Source organism: Augochlora pura, chromosome 7, assembly GCF_028453695.1.
Source record: "Augochlora pura isolate Apur16 chromosome 7, APUR_v2.2.1, whole genome shotgun sequence".
Classification (NCBI taxonomy): Eukaryota; Metazoa; Arthropoda; class Insecta; order Hymenoptera; family Halictidae; genus Augochlora; species Augochlora pura.
In genome coordinates, this window is record NC_135778.1 from 10,366,995 (window position 1) to 10,383,750 (window position 16,756).

General features: G+C 44.1%; 1 protein-coding gene across 5 annotated transcripts in view; it reads right to left on the reverse strand.

The window, feature by feature from the left end:
• The window catches only part of LOC144472437 (uncharacterized), a 155,100-nt gene that overhangs the window by 24,472 nt on the left and 113,872 nt on the right, over positions 1–16,756 (reverse strand). The window contains exon 6 of one of the 5 annotated variants that reach the window (XM_078185531.1): positions 2,521–2,659. The exons of 1 other annotated variant lie outside the window; for it this stretch is intronic. In XM_078185531.1, coding sequence (XP_078041657.1) covers positions 2,597–2,659 — 63 coding nt within the window. In that variant the 3' untranslated portion in view covers positions 2,521–2,596. Of the gene's footprint in view, positions 1–2,520; positions 2,660–2,976; positions 3,073–16,756 lie in introns of those variants that run through there. 3 more of the 5 variants (XM_078185527.1, XM_078185529.1, XM_078185528.1) reach the window with 3 other exon arrangements.

The window sequence follows — 16,756 nt, forward strand, 5'->3', positions numbered from 1 at the left end:
TCTATTTGCTCTGAAGACACAAGACTTGATGATGTTCGAGGGTTGTAATTTCACTGGTAATTGACCAGAGGTAGACATTAGCGTCGCGGCATCTTCCACGTTCAGTCCCTCCGTCAAAACTGACTCCGAGGAGACCCGAACGGGCCGGAACCCCGAACACGCGATAAAAACACACCTCCCAGAACAGAATCGTCGTTTCATCGAATTTCCACGCTCGGCGGAAGGTCGCGCCTCGCAGCAAGGTGGTATCCTCGTTTCGCTGGATTCCTCGAGGAGTCTTCGGCTGTTTGGAGCGGACCGGAGCACGCAGTTGGCCGGAGCTCTGGCAAATAGCGACAGCTAACCGACGTTTCGATACATTTCTATCGGGAGCAATAAAGTCCCGGCGGTTTTTGTCCGTTTCGAAACTCGTTACACGCTCGACTCGTCCCGATGGTTACGCTGTATCGACGGACCGCTGGAGAGTCGCTGAGGGCCCGCCGGATCCGGGGCCCGATGCAACTTTTTCTCGCGCCCCGGACCTTTTTTCCCCTGGTGGCCGTCAGGTTCCGAACGTTGCGCATCGGCGACGGGATCGAGACCAGCGAAACAGAAAGAGAGTAACACGCCGATGAACGAAGGGAGAGAAGGAGAGAGAGAGAGCGAGGGAGAGAAAGAGACGAGCCGGAGACGAACAGAGGCACCGGTAGCAGATACCGCAGCAGCGTTTTCTTCTTGGTCGGGCTGGGCCGCGTGGTTGCTTGCCGGTGCAACGACGCTCGAGGGACTTGGAATTCCAGCCCGAGATGCCGGTGACTTGCTTACGTAAGAAAATCTCGGCAAAAGACGCACGCAAGAAAAGGGTTCGCGACCGTGTGCTCGCCTCCTCTTCCTACTCTCTTTTCTCCGTTCGAGGGAACGCTGAATTATCATCTTTCTTCCTCCATGGAGAACAGACGATAGGAGAGGCTCGAGACGCTGCACCTGACCCGACGTCCTCTCGCGACTTTCTGGATAGTTGCTACTTCCAGTTTCGGGATGATTCGGATGGTCAAGAATACTGATTTGTTATGAGACTATGTCAGAATTGTAATTTTTAGTTCACACATGTTGAAACAGGTGCCCGAAAGCGTTGGTTTTAGGAAGACTTCTTTGGAATCGACTGTTTCTAGAATCCTTGTGTAATTTTTAGTCCCTTTGTTTAAATAAAGTCGCTTTTCTTTAGAATCCTCGTGTTATTTTTGGATTATGTTTATGTAAATAGATGGTACAAAAGGTTAAATTTTAAAAAAATTCTTTTGGAATTTTCACTTAATTTGCAATATTAAGTTGATGAAGAAGAAGATTCAAGGGACTGGTTTTTAGAACTTCTTTGGAATCGTCGACTTTTGAATCCTGACGCTTTTTCACATAATATTTAGTTTAGACTTGTTTAAAAACTGTCGAGAAGACTCTACTGAAACCAACAGTCTTTCTAGACATATCATTCAGTTCAAAGTTGTCTAAAAAGGCGATCCAAAGGATTCAGTTTTAAAGAGATCTCTTTGGAGTCGTCAGTCTTTGGAATACCTAATAAATTTTTAATTTGAACTTCTTTAAAAAGCTGATCTGAATAAATGATTTTCGTTGGAATCCTGATTTTTATTCACCTAGCATTTAGTTTACAATTATCAAAAAATGAGGTCCAAAGGGTTGAGTTTTAAAAAGACTTCACATAAGTATAGCAATCTGCATAGTACTGAATTATTTCACAAATCAAACGGTAGTAACAAGATTGAGAAAATTGACAACATATTTCAAGGAGTCTATAAAAATCGAAATAATTCTCACCTGGATTATTTGTAGACTGCATATTTTTTGTACTTATGACAGCAGTGAAGAGATAAAGGGAGCACTGTTTTACGAAGAAGTGCAGAGAGTAATTAGGCCTACACCTACATTGAACCACGATATACCTTGACAGAGAAAAATGCTTGCCGTATTATCAGTAGATCGCCGAGTTTTATTCGGAATTAGAATTATCCGCGTTAATTGCAAGAGAAAAGGTCCGTATAAACAACTATTTCCTTTTCTAATCATTTTGATAAATTGAACGTAACACAGCAGTATTTTTAAATTCTTTAAACGCTTTCAAGTCAAATTTGATCTAAATCCTGTTGCTCGCATACATTGTAGAAAACTATCATTTTACAGAAGGATTCGCAGTCCAATTCCCAGTCTTCCCAAAATCAATTTATAAATATTTTCACAGACCGTCCAAGACTTCCTTCGTGCATTTGCAACATAAATTAGAAGGTTCTACGATGTCTACGAAAACGAGTCTAACTAAATTGGCGATTCGCAACACTGTACGACAAAGAAGCGTGCAGAAGCTGGGCCGCGCACCTGCCTGAACGTCCAAGTCCTCTCGAAGAGAATAGAGAGAAAAATCGGGGAAGGAGAGAGAGAGAGCGCGAACGAGAGAGAGAGAGAGAGAGAGAGAGAGAGAGAGAGAGAAAGGAATAGAGGCTCTCTTCTAGCCGGCGGCAGCCGCGTTTGTCGTCGTCGGCGTCGTCAGGAGTCGTCGCCACCGGTCGCGTCGCCGTTGTCGTCGGCCACGGGTTGTCTAACTCGGCCTCTAGCCATCCTCGCTGCCGGTAGCTGGTGCTCGCCGGGTCTCCGTACCGGTCATGCGTCGCAACTATAATTTGAAATAATTTATAAATCCTATTCAATTCAAATTAAGGCTCCACTCTGTCGGATGAATAAAAGATGCGCCGGTACCGCGTTGCTCGCTCTGACTCGCTCGCTCGCCCGCTCGCTCGTTCGTTCCTTTGCTCACGCGCGCCCCAGACCGCGCAATAATGCGCGCGTGTGCGCGCCAGGGCAAATGGTGGGCCCATTATGCTACGGACCGTGAGTTACGCCAGGGGCGGATTACCTCGGATTCCACCGGAGATTATGATCGGACCGCGAAATTGGAGAATTGGGGACGCGCAGATTTTTGCGCCTCGCGGTGTTGCTTGATGCTCCGATTTCAGTCCCTTCTGGGCATTACGGTGACCAATCGATAGTTCAGGCGACGTTTTCTTGCCGCTTCTGGTCACTGAGTTCCTAAGTCAATTTCACAGCCAATTTAACTTTGTTGTAACGCTAATCCAATAATTACTTTAATTACGTATACGTAGAGGTGCAGTTGACTGTACTTGTTTTTGATATCTGCTGTACTTTTATGTATTTTTATTACCAACAGCTTTTAGTATTGGTTTCAATGTTAACTTCAGGCATTTGTATATTGTTCATATATCTTGTATTTTACTTTGTGTAACTAAGCTCTCATATAATCCGTTTAGCAATAATAACAATCGTGTTTCTTCACACGAGAGCTAAGAATACCGTTCATTGCCTACAATGATTACTACATGACAATCGCTAAAAAGATCCAAAACTCACATTCCCTATTTTCGATCATTAATCACCCATGCGAGCTTACGTTAAAATAGATAAACTATAAATAAAAGAAATTGTAAAAAATAATTATATAATAGTACCCAAATTAGAGCTTTCGTTACATAAAGAAACAAAAACCCAGTTTTTCGTGAAATTTAGCTCGAAAATTGTAAGTTGAGTTTAATTAAGTTTCTCAAGGGGTCAGCGCACCGAATCCCCCTCTCGTTGCCTAAACTATTCGAATCGTCCTAAAAGCGGATGCAACAGGAAGATGTGATATCCCGCTGGATCCTGGAAGCGAAACAAAGGCCCCGCGTGAGATGTACGCGACGTACGCGCGACTCCTGCCACGAGGAGGTCTCGTCGTAAATATGGTAATCCTAAAGTATCAGCGGTACCCGGTGGGTCGGGGACGATAACGACCATTATGCGAATGCTCGACGAAAAGAGAATTAGGGGAATCATTTGTTAGGCGAGCTGTCCGTCGCAGCTGATATAATCCCCGGATGTCGGCGCCGAAAGACACACCCTGCAGTCTTCCTACGACGAAGATCGGCTGGACACGTATAGAATCTATCTCGGAACCAGTTTTGACTACGTTGCGACAACGCACGGGATGCAAAAATTGTGTGAACAATTTGGAAGATAGCTAAACAATTCGTTGGTGCTCTACTTTTGTTTTTATTAATTGTAAATGACACGAATAATTTTATTCTCATTTTTTAATACCATGCCATATCTTCCGAGTCTTTCAAATGAGGAATCTACAATGTTAATTATCCATTTTTATATGAAAATGTTCGTTTCAATATAAGGTAAATGAGACAACGAAGGAGAACTTACGATAGGATATATAAATATTGCATTAATATATCACATTTTGGCATTAACGAATGAATTGCGATAAGAAAACAAAGGACACGCGAGGGTTAACATTTCATCTATCTCCTTCACTCTTTCCCATTTCATTCACTATAATCCTCCCGTCGGCAACCGAACTGAATATACATAAATTTCAAGCCTTTAGCATACATTTATATTTTACGACCTTAGACCACCGTATGCACACTTCCATACTAATGAAAGCCCAATTAAAACGGCCGCACTTCCAATTAGTTACGCACAGCACCGTCACACAAGGGCGGAACAAACATTTATAAACGTTCCAACGCACGAAAACAACTGCAACGATATTTCTGATAAATAATATTGTCCTCGAAGATGAGAAGGTTACGCGGCGCGGCAAGGTCGGGGGAAGAGGGTGGTTCTCGAAAAGCGAAGGTGTCTTATATGTATATCTGTCACGGGCTCGTTGACGTCGTATTCGCGGACCAAGTTCGCAAGGAAGAAGCATCCCGTCGGTTTTGCCAGCGGCCGGGACGTTGACCAGGTCAGGTTTTATTCCCACGGGATGGGACGTGATACTCGGCCGCCCTCCCTTGCCGCCGCCGCCCCCGCCACCGCGTGCTCCTTGTACGACCGTCGGTCTCCCAGAGTGCGCGGGTCGCGCAAAAACCGCAAGCGTTCGCGTTATGAATTACAGATTGGCCAATGCGTAAGTACTTGCGTATCAGACCGTGGCACCGCGGGTAACGCATACCTTGCGACAAGAACGGGAGAGAGGAGAAGAGAGACAGAGAGAGAGAGAGAGAGAGAGAGAGAGAGAGAGAAAGAGGAGAGCGGCAGGTTGCAGGTCGCTCGAAGGGGTGAAAGAACGGCCGCTGTCCGTACTCCTGGTTGCCGTCTTCGTCCTCGGAGTCGACCAAAAGGATAAGAAGGTAGTGAACTGTGAAAGAGACAGAGGAAAAAGGGGGGAGATGCAGAGGGAGAGAGCGAGCGAGAGAAAGAGAGAGAGCGAGAGAGAGGGGAGAAGGAGACGTAAGAAGTTCCCCGGGTATATATGTATAAATATATATATACGCAGACTCTCCGGGATACGTCACCCGATTAATTTGTTGTTAGCAAACAGGTTGGCAAACTGCGAGCGGATGCTGGCTCGAGCAAATAAAGGAGCCTCCATTTATTAAGCCGGCAATAAAATAGCGCTCCTCCGCTCTTCGTTGCGCCGTCTCCTTCTCCCTTCTTCCTCCCGCTTCGTCGGCCGTGGGTGGAACACCGGGAAAGAAGGGAGGGAGAACGTTTGGCGTATTTCGCGGGAGAGAATGGGACAAGGAGAGAGAGGAGGAGGAGGGAGGATCGCTGGGGGGACAGGGCTGATTTATGCGAAAATCGAGGGACTCTCTCGGCCAGGATCCACGGGCCGAGCTGCGCTGCGTGGAAGTAATGCCTCGGTGGACCGGGTTAATCCACCCCCGAAGTCTGTCGAGCAGCATGAAAGTCTTTTTGCGATGGTAAAATCTCGGGTAGATCGTAGATTTTCGGATTCGTTTTGGATGTAATCGCAATGTGGGCGAGCTTGATATTCGTAACTTTGATGGAACAGAATTTGCGGAAACGTTGGGAAGGAGCTTTTAAATGATGGTGGTTTCAATAGCGTTCATTCATTGCCGCGATTTTATGTGGATTGTATCGATTTCTGTTCTAGGCTATTTCGCTTTTAAAAATACGAGTGAAAAATGATCTTTTTCCCTCGACAAGAAATGTTAAAGAAGTCTTTGGACCGTTCAATAGGTCCATCAGCTGATCGGTTTATCCTCGTGCTATTTCAATCATCATCCAAATTGGATGTTCGCGTCGAGCAGCCTGGAAGCTTTTTCGGATTCGTTTTTTATGTAATCGCAAATTCGGTGACCTTAATTATTTAACGATCGTAATTTCGTAGCTTCGATAAAGCGGAATTAATAGAATCTTCGAGGGTTGGCAATTAATTTGAAAGTAATTTCAATCGTTCTGCGTTCAACCTCTATGATAATTGCATATGGATTGCGCTTCTCTTTGATCTAGCCTTATTGGTCTAGTGTTAGGTGATTGGCGCGGTATCCTCTTTCCTCAACGTAAATTGTTAACGATCGTAATTGCTCCATTGGTCCCTGGTGCGGTCTCAATCGTCGCCGAATTCGGACAGCCGCCGTCGAACAGAAGAATTCATCGGTCGAGTAGATCGGGAAAACCGATAAGTTTCGACGAAATAGTCGGCATAATATACTCGTTTCTTTTAATTATGCGGACGCGATCGAAGGCGGATCTTCGACGGCTAGGCGACGTTTATCGGCTGGACAGATCGGTGGCCAGCGCCGGGGCAGATCGCTATCGAGCCTGGCGTTAACTCTTCAAGGCTGCTTAACATAATTCGTAAACAGGATCCCGTAAAATTCGCTGGCCACGCTTATCTGCTTGCCATGCACGATACATTACGCGATTATGTACCACTCATAACGTAGATACAAACGATTAAGCTACCCTTCGCCGCCGCGCCGTGTCGAAGCCTCCGCGTATCAGGTTGCACCTAACAATTAACTTCGCGGGATGGTGAAAAGGAAATTGACCTCCTTTAATGCTCTGTGTGGTATTATAAAGGCTGGTCCATAATTCATGTAAGATTTGAATTTTGCACCATTTAGACGGTAAAATGTTGTCAAGGAAAACAAAGGACGGCGTGACAATTGACAGTTCAGGGTTATTAATTTCTTAGGCACGGCTGGATTTTGTGCAAATGAAGTTTTTCATAACTAAATTACCATTTTTCTTAATGTATATTGTATATGTATATTTTGGTATAGCTATATATAATATTAGCTTTATATATTCTTTAATGCATATAATTAGCTACATATATTATTTAATAATAATAATTAGCTATATGTATTCTGTAATAATAATAGTTAGCTATATATATATTCTTTAATAACAAATAATACAATTGAGTAGAGCACGAATTATCTGCGAAAGCCACTATAATGGTGCGTTGCGCCTAAGAGATTGAAAATGGAGCGCTAAAGGAAAGATCAACAAGTTTTCATTGTTGAGTAACACATTTTACACATAGTGAAAGTTTTGCAGCTACAGTTAGCAATCTTTGCACAATATATAGTAGGAATAGTGCTTTAATGTCATTAATTATGAAAGGATCAATCCAAAAATTTAATGATTTTAAAGGTGTGCCCGTCCGTCAACAGAAAGCAGTTCATCGAAGTATTTCGTGATCTAAGAGTCCAGAAATATCAATTTGGCACCGTTATCAAGAATTGGAAAATGGTCATAGAAAATTTCAACAAAAGAATACGCATGTATTAGCAAAGCATTGGGGGCCATTTATCAATGGAATAGCGATTGCATAATATAACTCTATTCTGCATACTTTATGAAAAATTAGCAATTTTTAGTTATAAGCCTGTGTTTCTATCAAAATTACTTCGTGCGTGAATTTTGGAACACCCTTTACTTCTATGGTTTTCTGGGGGTTTCATTCCTGTGTGTTCGGTCGTCGATGCTTTAGATCGTAAACCGATAGCCTCTGGCTGTGAAAGGCAGATCGAAGATCTCGAGTAAGATCAACAGTTGGTTACTTTCTAGAATATTGAAATCGAAGTTGAAATTTTAACATCGGTGTTTCTCGGGAAGCGACGATTGAACATGAATAGAAAAGCAAACGGAACATTGATAAACACCCTTATTATAACACCTGGTTCCTAGATACCCAACATGCGGGTAGAAGACAGACAATTTCCTTTTCGCTAGTAATTCAGTTTGTGGTAACATATTATTACCCTCGATCATGCTTTCACTTAACTAATTAGTTGCCGTTAGATGCAATTTCTTTGTGAAGTGTGTAATTTACTGTAATTAAACTTATGTTTGATTATTTTCATATATTTCTTAACAACTACACTATTATAAAATATGTAATTTAATAAAGAATATCAGAACATGTATATTCCTCTTAAGCATTTAGCTATTTTTGACGAGTATGAAGAAATAATAACATTTTGTATCATTACGGGAATACTCGTCAAAACCAGCTAATTCATTAAAGGCCTTTTTCTCCACATTAGTAGCCTATGAATCGACTGTTATGGCCAACCAACAACTTACCTATTATTAAGGTAAAAAACTTAGATTGTACTACTGTAAGCTCTATTACCATTATATAATTTTTTAAATATCGAATACCTTTCGAGATTAATAAAATAAATAAAACGAAAATAAAATAAATGAAATAGACGAAATAAATATTGATAATAACAATGTTATAAAAATATAAAAATGTTAATAAATTTATATTATAAAAACGTTTACGGTCGAATGACCGATCGGTAAAGTGTTAAATTACAAGAACCAATTGACTAAAACATCCAGATTAAAATGAATAATAACGATCCTTCAATCACCTTTTGAAAACGAACTATCCATATAGGCTTGTCCAAGTATCGAGCATCTTCTGCAGAATACCTGCTGCTCGTTGAATTAGCAACAGTCGAGTTCTAGAAAGAGGGGTTACGAGATCAATAAACGAAATCCACGACGCGACGACAGCTGGAGTTTTTCGGGACGGTCGAAGAGCAAAATCTCCGCGAAAGAATCGTTCATTAAATCAGCGGCAGTCGAAGCCAGGGTTGGGGGATCGTTCGAAAACGTCGGTAGACGATCCGGTCCGAGGCCAGCGTGGAAACGACGTGGCCGGGTCCCATGCTGCGCTAGGAAGCATATATCCTCCGCTATCTAAATAATTATCGCGGCCATTACCATCACGTGGCGTTGTCCGGTGGAACCAACGAGGCGACGTTGCGTCGCGCCCCAAGCCGTAATACGGCCGGGCAATATTATGTATAGTCCTCGCAGCGCGCCCTCCCTCCCTCTCTCTCTCTCTCTCCTCGTGGGGCACACGTGTGCGTGGTGGACCCGCGTGTGTATCGGAAGAGGAACGCGGTGCTACCGTGTCGGGAGTGGCGTCGGGTATGACGACCTACCCGCTGTTCTCGACCCGCTCCGTCAAAAGGGAGGAGAGACACGGCCCAACAACGGGGAAACGGATTGGGCTCTTTCGATTCCCCGGCTACTTGACTACCCACCGCGCCAAACAGGCGATATCCTTTTCCTTCCTCTGCCCTCCGCGAGTCTTATTGATCGCACCACTTACACGGACATGTGTCGCGATACTTATCGTAAGTCGTGTATACGCATACCGTGCAACCATGTCCCGTCGCTCAACCGATGCGTCCAGCTGGATCGGATTGCCGGGAACCACGCGGTCCCATTTTTACCGACCCGACCACGCTGATTTCGTGTTCACCAACCACGCCGGCTCTTCCGGACGTCCTCCTTCTGCGAGACCTCGTCATAGCACGATGATAGACTGTGATGCATTGATAGCAGTTGTGCTCGGAGGACCTCCAACTTCGATGAGCTTCGGGGAAGACATTTTGCTGAGGATCTCGCAGCAGTGCAAGATTATGGAAGACCGGCAGTGGTTCGTTAGAATAATGGACGAACGCATTGTATATATGATTCATATTTATCACTAAGTAAGCGCTCTGTGAGGGAAAGACAGGAGTTCGTTTCCATTTGACTATGAGGGACAACATTATTTTGCGAGTTTTGTAGTGAGGTTGGAGAAACATTCCGGAGATCGTAGCATCTTTGTTACCCTGAAGAAGGATCTTCTTCGGTGTCTTTCTGAACATCGAGTGATCATTAAGACTAGACTTCCTTACTATTTTTATTATCATGTCGGCTTATACGAATAAATATGTTTCTTAACCCTTTTGGAACGTGCACTCTGTCCACCGTGACACTCTCGCTGTACCATGACCACTAAGAAAACGAAGCAGATAGACAAAATCTTCAAAATCATGTGTTGACTACTTAGTAGAAGATCTGAACTAGCTCTGAAAAGCAATATTTTACTATACGAAAAATAATAATTCCGATTTGACCACATGGTTGTAGCTATGAGACAATGTTAGCAAATCTACCATTATCCAAAGAGCACAGTATGTATGCGGTGCAACGTTGCGCAATAAAACTGTGCATCCCTTTTATACTGAACTGGACAACAGAAGACTTAAAAGAAAATTGACCTGACCAAGGAACTTGGGAGATCTTTTTGATGCAGAATAACCTCATTACGCATATCCAGGCTTCGTGCAGAAGTCCATGGACATCATATTAGTTCATTGAACTCATCGTTCAGATTGCTCATCTGTAGAGAAGAGGAAGAGCATGCACTTAGCACATGACTTATAGTAGCGTCTTAAAGACGTCTTCATGTACCCAGGTAACTGTGAAGTTTCTAATAACGATCCGCGGTTTCCAGGCGGGAGAAAATTTCGCGAGACCGATTCCTCGAAACTTCGTCGCTCCCTGTGCCCAAGCAGAGAGATCACGGGAGGATTCAAACTAGCAACCCCCGGCAGGATCTATAAAGAGGTCGGAGATCGTAAAACAGACGAATTCGTGGTCCCCCCATGGAACGCGTGGGACACGGATACAACATTAGAGGGTATAGAAAATTCCTGTTCACCGTTGGAGGAATATTTAATTCAGAGGCGACGGGGGCAAGGGGAGAAGACGAAGAAAGAGAAGTGGAGGAGAGGAAGGAGAGGAGAACGCGAGAGGCCTGCGGCGAACGCGTAAAAGAGAGAAGGTCGCTTCTGAAAGTATCGGAGGTGGCTTCTGGTGGTGCAGGTCGGCCTCGCTGTTCCCTCCCGGCTCGAGGGTAAAGGCACCGCCAATTAGCTCGAAATAATGAACGCATTTCGGCGTCTTTTGTTTTGCTTCCGTTCGCCGCCTAGCTAGCTAACAGAGCGCCCGGAGCGAAAGCGTGGCATTACAATGGAGGAGAGATTCTGTTTCAGAAATTTACCGCGCGCTCACGACGACGACGACGACGACGACGACGACGTCGACGTCCGTCGCTGGCGACGACAGAGGAACATTACGTGGCTACCTGCCCTCATCGTCGTAGACGGTTACCCGCGAGCGTAAAAAGAACGCTGCACGTGGAGTTCCGCTCATGCTACCACTCTAAAGAGAGAACGAGAGAGAGAGAGAGAGAGAGAGAGAGAAAGAGGGAGAGCTCGTTCTACCCGTTGTCGGCAAATTAACTTTCGCTGGCTCGGCGGCCATGTAACTCGGCCTGCGAATCCGAATTCAGTCGGAGCAGCGAAATATTTTCGGTTGTTACGTGATAATTAACGGAGCCTTTTCAGACTACTATCGTTGCGTTCGCGGAGTCGGTGCACGGATCGGCAGAAAAATTTCATTCAGCGTGTCCTGAATTTCAATTTAAGCACGCGGCGATAAATGCAAATGCCAACATGCGTTTATAATCGATGCACACAGGTTTATTATCATTTTATGGGCCCACGGAAATTAATTGACTGCTTTCTCTGACCATTAACATTCCCAATGGGAACCTCACGTTCGTGACATTGTTCTTGTGACGTTATTGCCGCGTTGCTATCATCGCGATGACGTACTTCTGAAGATCAGTCTGTGAAAACTGAAATTGAAGTTCTACGACTCAAGTCGTAGAACTAAGTAAAATTTTTCTGTAGACCTATCATGCCGGTCTCGCATGTCTTTATTTTCGAATTGTCAAACATAGGACAGAGCGGTTTGTAATAAAAGTGGCGTTTAATGTTAAAATATAAAGTGAACTTTGCGCTAGACAAAGTTATATCAAACACAGAAATGAAACGTCACTCAAAACAGTTCATTATAAACTGTGAGGTATGATACCAGTGTCTCGTGTGAGGGAACCAACAAAAGGAAAAAAAAATTAATATTAATAAACAGACAGGCGCAAAAAGGACTACACAGTGTCTACGATGCACAGTGTTCAGCTGAGTTTTCTATCGTCGTCGCATCATGAAGATCGAAAGGAATCGAAATCTATGTGCTTGTTTCGATGAATGTGGTTTCGGGAATCTAGGATTAGAGATCGGCGACGTTTAGGATCGCGAAGGGGTGAACGAACGCGCGAAGATGATCTCGGAAAGGAGAGATAGGGACCTCTGTGAACAAGCGAACGCGAGGATCGCGATTCCGATCGGCACGCATCACGCCCGCTGGAGGGGGATATTAATCTCGACAAAATGCTACTTTCCTACGTTAATTTTCTAGCTTTTGTTCGGCCGTGGGCGTGCGCGTGGGCGTACAGCCGTGACGAACGAGCACGTGAACGTACACGAACACAAGCGTGAGAAGCCAAGGTTTTTTTAGCGGTTCCCCGAGAGCTCGTCGCGGGCCCTGGCAATCTTATCTCGATAACAACGTGGCCGATGCCGAAAGAAAGAAATCGCGCGGCGGTGTCGTGTAATATTCCCGTTAACGGCGCGATTCGCCTTTCACCTCGCGATAAAGAACGCGTTTGCAACCTCAGCTAGTTGCAACCTCTCCGCGTCAACGACCGGGAATTCCTTCCTCACCCCTAACAGGCTATTGTGAACCGCGACTGCGAAATTCAGTTCTTCTATCGCATTTTTTTCAACCGGTTAACTGTGTTCGACGGGGATACTCGTTACGGATAAGCGGCGGTATCTCGTCTAATGACGGGTATACTCGTTAAACTGGTGACCATTGGCTATTTAAATGGTAATTTTAGATAAAATAAAAACATTTCCAAATTTCAATATGTTTAGGATATTTTGAGGCCAGGTCAGGATGAGACAAAGAAATAAAATGTATAAATAATTTGAGATAAAATAATGCGTTTCTGTATACACTGGCTTCATCGGGAAACATTTTCTGGATTATACTAGGTAGTTCTATAATTTTCAAAATATGCTGTGTGAAATAGTTTTGTATACAGAACAGGTGGAGGTGTTTCGGAAATTTGTAAGTCGATTTTACTTTTTTTAAAAGACTACTATATATTTGTACTATAGCAGCAATTTGAATTTTTAACCTCAATGTGCACGCTAATAGAAGGCTTCTATTATTTGACAATTTGTCGAATACAGACGAATTTGATAATGCAAAAATTCTGTTGAAAGCAATTTTTAGTGTCGTCTCAGAGCACAAAGGGTTAATAATAGATTGCGAAACAGTCTGTCGTCTTTTCATATTCCCGGTCATTATTGAGCGAGGAGGATACGAAGAGTTCAGCTACAGCATAATACAATCGGCTAATTATTTATCTATAGGAATCATCGTGCAGGTACACTGAATCACGCAGCTCATCCATCTATGTGATTAATGGCGTCCGTCCGCACGCGGTACAATGTACGCTTCGTGTCAGCACACGCAGTCCATATATCCGTGGCGACCGTAACTTCTTGCCCAACGAAGGCAAGTTTCCTCGTCGTCGGCGCGGCCGAGGCTCAATAGCAAAAATTCTAATTTCCTCCAGAGCAAGATCGAGCAATCTCCATCGCCTGGGCCCGGCTCTCAGATCTCCCGATAAAAACGGGTTTCCACACCGTCGGCACACCGCGCCGGCCCGGGGATCATCGTCTAATTCTCGAGCGTGTCGCTCCGAGGCGATTACACGCGATCACGGCTAAAAGAAGAATAGTCCTCCCGTCCGGCACCGGGGTAATAACTTTTGAGGCGACATCGCGCGCCGCGAAATCGTCGCAAGGGCCCTCGTCGGCAGCCCGGGATATTTACGAAGCTGCCGGATGGTCCCTCTTGGCTAACAAGACGTGTAAGACGCGAGAACTTTCGTGTTCAAGAACGAAAGTCCTGGCATCGTAATGCCGTGTACGTCGGAGCTTATAAGCCTAAAATGCCGCGGACGATATTGGACCTTCGAAATTCTAATTCCGTTTTAAATATCAGGCTGGTTCGATTTCGTATTAGAAAAACGACAAACGCTTAATTAAAACCGGGAACGCGGATCTGAAAGGTCAAACCTGGTCGACGGTGAATTCCGGAATAAATAATTGGAGTTTAATTTGGCTTTCTATCTGAGACTAGGTTCGATAGATCTTCAATCTTCTTTTATAAACAACGGCTATTTCAGAAGTGTTTTCAATGTATAGAATTTATAGATATATCGCACGTTTTTCTTTCATTGTTTTAGGTGTAAAGTTGATCGAGTCCATGTTGAGGGTGTTAAGTCAAGTGGAAATCGTTTGGTTTAACTATTTCCATTAATTCTGAACATTAACCAATTAAGACTGCTTGGTTTTTCAGTCTTATACTATTCCTGATAATTAAAGTTTCTGATTAGACGAATTTCTACGAAATTTACTAAAAATGTTGATTATTATAAAGTGTAAAATAATATTCTTGTAACTAAAAATAATGGAGAATTAACAAGAACGTAGTATGAATCAAATAATAATAAAACACAAACTTCTGTCTATTATCAACGACACGCAAGTGAAAACTGTGCCGTGGAGAACTATTTTCAATTAGCAAAAATACTATAAAAAAGCTTCCGAGCATGATACAAATAAATAACTAATAAATGCGTTAACCTCCGCAAATCATCATAACACGGATACTAAAAATTTGCTGCGAAGGTAGATAGGTGTTTTATTCTTGAACTAATTCTGACACCTGATTCATCACATTTTGTCTGCGTGCCCAGAATACCACATTTTAATAATTATATTTCTTACACGCAAAGAAATGATAAAATAAAGTAAAAATGCACTACTTAACCGTTACATTCAAGTTTAAAATAATTTCAAGAAAGCTAGATAGAGTTAAATGTACGATAATGCGACTTAGAAATATCGTCTTATTTTTCATCAGAATGAAAATGAATGAATCAGAAAGCATCCCTAAACGCTTCCCATTGATCTTCTTCCAATTACATTCACCGCTGTCGCAATTATAGTTATCTCGAGTATGAAATTAGAGGTCGGAGCATGACGATGAAACAAGCTAGAGAGAAGAGAGTCCTGAGGAAGGCGGTGGACAGGCGCAGGACGAAGAGCCACGCGAAGGGGCCATGTCCAGGTGAAGGCTGTACGGGGGTTTCGAAAAAAAGAGTACTCGCGCAACCGTGATCCTCGTTCGCTCGCGAACGGAGAGGGAGGAAACGGGCTACAGGGGGGTTGCGGAGGCAGAAACGAAACGGTAGCGGACGAGGAGCGCGGATTAACAATGCCGCAAATACTGGTACCGGCCGTGGAATGCCCGCGAGCGCACACGGCGCATAATTAATACCACGGCTGGCCGGGAGCACACGCTGCGCTAGAGAGAGGAGCACCGGAGAAACAAGAGAGACGAAACAGGGAGGGTGGGAGAGAGAGAAAGAGGGAAGGTCTCCGGCTGCAGCGAGCTGGACCGTGGAATGGCGGAAAGAAAGAAGAAGGGAACCCTGGTGGTACCGGAGGGACCCGACCGGGTTCGGGATGTCCGCGGGGAGGAGATTTATGTGGCTCCTGATTGAATCGTTCTCACTCGATCGCGCCGCTCGCTTTTTGCCCTACCGAGATTCTCTCCGCGCTCTCTCGCCTCCTCATGCCCCCTCTTGGACCGTCGTCGCCTTTCTTCCTTCGGCCGATCTACCTTTCTCTCTTTTTCCTATACACCCAACCTTCCGCGGTATGACTACGGCCGGAACGGTTCAAGACTGAGCGGGTTGTCTACGCTCGAACCCTAGCCCCGTGCGGACCATCCGACCCCTTCCTTTTCGTGCGAATCGAGAGACCTTATTTTATGCGAGTTTAATAGTTGATTGCGGAATCAAGGGTGAAGAAAATCAGAACACTTACGCGAAGCTTATATTACGGGGTTCCTTAACTTTTTTCGGCGCTACGCTATGTACGACCTCGAGAGTATGCTAGATGAAAATCTGCGATATAATGTACGCGAGATAGTGGATGCTATTAACATTCCTAGGATTACGATACAGGATCATTTAATGAAGATGGAAGAACATGCATACAGATTCGTAATCTAATGAATGAAAGATGAAAAGGATATGTGTATGAATATGTTATGCATATCAGAAATATGATTTTTCTCTGTGTGAAATAGGCCAGGTGGCAATAGAATTAAGAATTATTTGTTAATTTAATCGATTTATGTCAATTGGTAAAACATATGGATCACTGGAAAGCGAAGTTGCGATTTGACGCCAATAATTGATACGAGACAGCAAGCAGACATACCAATCGAGTAAAAGGTATGGATTGCTGGACCTCTAGAAGGTAGCAATCTACCAGAACGACAAATTGCAGGAAATAAGTGTTTCACATCAAGCGGTACAAAGAATCGCGAATTCTAAAAGTACTGAAAAGTTTAACAGTGGCTCCAATTCGATGGTACAGGACTGTGGCAACGAAAGCAACGTAATAGTCTATCAAATTTGAGGTAAAAATACCAACGCATAAAAAACGTGTGTAACGCAAATTAGATGAAGACAGGGGAACAGAGATGAACGTCGAGTCAGCTTCCGTCCGGAATGGGAATGAACGGGGTCGTGAGGTGGGCGAACAAAGGGTGCCCGGCGATAAATTCAGGGAAAAATGCATCGAGGATGCAA